The sequence below is a fragment of the Verticillium dahliae genome, genomic scaffold (assembly GCF_000150675.1).
Source record: "Verticillium dahliae VdLs.17 supercont1.2 genomic scaffold, whole genome shotgun sequence".
Lineage (NCBI taxonomy): Eukaryota > Fungi > Ascomycota > Sordariomycetes > Glomerellales > Plectosphaerellaceae > Verticillium > Verticillium dahliae.
This window is the reverse complement of record NW_009276916.1, coordinates 2,416,820-2,419,179: the sequence shown is the minus strand read 5'-3', so window position 1 is coordinate 2,419,179 and position 2,360 is coordinate 2,416,820. Positions and strand designations below refer to the sequence as shown.

Below are 2,360 nucleotides of genomic sequence, written 5' to 3'. Positions count from 1 at the left end.
TCGCCATCACCACCTCCCCGCTTTGCCTTGGTGTGCAACTCAATTCGTGACACCAATCGCTGCCGCCACTGGACTTGAGTTCCCGACCAGATCGCCCATGGCAGACCTCGGCGTCCCGCGTGCCTGAATCAATTCCCCGCTGTACATCCGTACCTCATTGAACCTCGCCCTGGCTCTCGTTCTCGCCCTCGCACCACCGACGACCTCAGCTTGCTTACTCTCCTTCACCTCTTGTGCCTCTCACAACCACCGATCAACTCGCCTCGGCAGCTCCAACAGCGGCATCGTACGAATCATCCAGGAGCACCACCACCACCTCTGACGACTTGATCGTGTGCCGACCTGCGCCGTCCTGACCAGTCGGCGTCACCAACCTACGGTAGCGACAACGCTCTTCTCGCCGACCCCCCCGCGTCTCGCCCTCCCCCGACACTTCCAACAACAAACCGTCTCCTCACCAAGTCCCCCATTCCCCCGCCTTTCCCATCCCACACCCTCCCTGCCTGCTCGGACCCTCAGGCCTCTCTGCGACCACCCTCATTTCATCTCACTTCACACATCGCTTCTCACCCACCCAAGGTTGACTCCACGTGTACCTCCACTCCCGCGGGTACATGCGTTTTGTCTTTGCGCCGCCACCCACAACACACTCGTCACTCCAACTACCGCCGACATCAACCACACTGCAATCATCGCATCCTCGTCTCTTGTCCTACCCCGTCCCGCCGTGGGACCTGATCCTCAACCCTCGCTCGCGTCTCCAACTCGTTTACTTGGGACCCCTCCTGCGCCCGCGTCCTCGACCCAACTGACACACCATTCCGCACCCGCAACAACAAACCCCAAGGCACCGAACGGCCTGTCACGTTCCGAGCCCAATCAACCAACTTCCTCCGTTGCCAACCCGTACGCATGGCCCCAGGGGACGGCTGAAGCACTTTGCTATCGACGACCAGTGAGCGAGCCGTTGCTCTTGCAAAACTCGCCCAGACCAGCCGGTCCGGTCGTTGACCAGGGCAAGGCAGGAAACGTCCATAGCCTTGCCGTCAACAACGCCGAGGAAGCTATTTCCATCTCATCGACCAAGGGACCCCAAAGCCTCCCATCCCCTCGATCTCCTCCGCGCCGCACCCCGCAGCCTGTGCAGTGGTTCCGCTGTTCGCTCCGCGGCCCCATTCTCTCCCCTTCCACCGCATCCTCCACCACCTCTCCTCGCCTTCCTACCATATCCCCTCTTCTCCTCCCTGCCCCCCCACTTCAGTGTGCACCGTGACCCCGAGCTCCCAGCGTCCCAGCCGTCCCTTGTGCCCTGATTTTGCTCCAGGATGATGCCCATTCACCAGTCCATTGAGGGCCAGCCTCCTCACATGGGCCCTGGACTCAGCCCTCCTGCCGCCACTGCCGGCGAGAATGGCGAGCGCCAGCAGAAACCCAAGACCCTGCCCTGCAAGTACTGCAGCAAGCGTTTTAGGTGAGTTGCTCCTGTCCATCCTTATCCCAAACGCTTCCATGTTTCTGTAGCTGATATGCCATTTTTCCCCCCAGGCGTGTGGAGCATGTTCAAAGGCATGAGCGCACTCATACGAAGGAGAAACCCTTCTCCTGCGGTTGGGCCCGTTGCGGAAAGACATTCGGACGCCGGTGAGTGTGTTTTTGTAGCCCACCTTTCCGTAGATGGCAATCCTCGCCTCTTCCTCCTTCTCCCCTCACCACTCCTCGTACCTCTGCATTGTGGCGCGCCCACCCGCTCATCCTCCTCCCCCTTTCCCATGTTCTCTCATGTCTTGATCTATCTGCGGTGCCCTCGTCTGCCCTCACTTTGTCAACCCCAACCAGCTAGCTCTGTAAGACAAAAGCTTACATGGACATCAGTGATCTCCTTGTCCGCCACGAAAAGCTTGTCCACCTCAATGAAGGAAATAGCGGTCCAAAAGAATACCGGCCGAGGAAATCTTCAGGTGCCGGTGGGCATCAGGCCTCCTCGTCCGAAAGTCATGCCGAAACCGAAGTGCTGAACATTCAGCGCACACCAGTGCAAGCACATCAGCAACCGCAGCACCAACAGCATCAGCAGCATCAGCCGCATCACAACCACCAACAGCTTCAACCTCAGCATTATCACCAGGATACAATCGTTGCCGCCGCACCGTCTTCTCTCCCTCAAGATGCCCGCATGCAGCAGGCTCGGGCAGCCGCCTGCAATCTCGACATGCTCTCGGACGCTGCTCTGGCTAGCGAAGTCAACCCCATGCAACCTATGATGGCGGACATGGGTCAATCTCAGTCTACTCACGCACGGATCAAGTCCTACGACGAGCAGATGGGCTACTCTGAGCGAGCGCGCGAGGACCAGCCGCTCC

General features: G+C 59.4%; 1 protein-coding gene across 1 annotated transcript in view; it reads left to right on the top strand.

Moving 5' to 3' along the window:
- Positions 1-1,325: 1,325 nt before the first annotated feature.
- Positions 1,326-2,360, top strand: part of VDAG_01604 (regulatory protein) — a gene marked incomplete at both ends in the record, with an annotated part of 3,267 nt that continues 2,232 nt past the window's right edge. Inside the window, 2 exons of the mRNA XM_009650490.1 lie at positions 1,326-1,471; positions 1,873-2,239. Of these exons, the coding sequence (XP_009648785.1) occupies positions 1,326-1,471; positions 1,873-2,239 (513 nt within the window). The remainder of the gene's footprint in view (positions 1,472-1,872; positions 2,240-2,360) is intronic.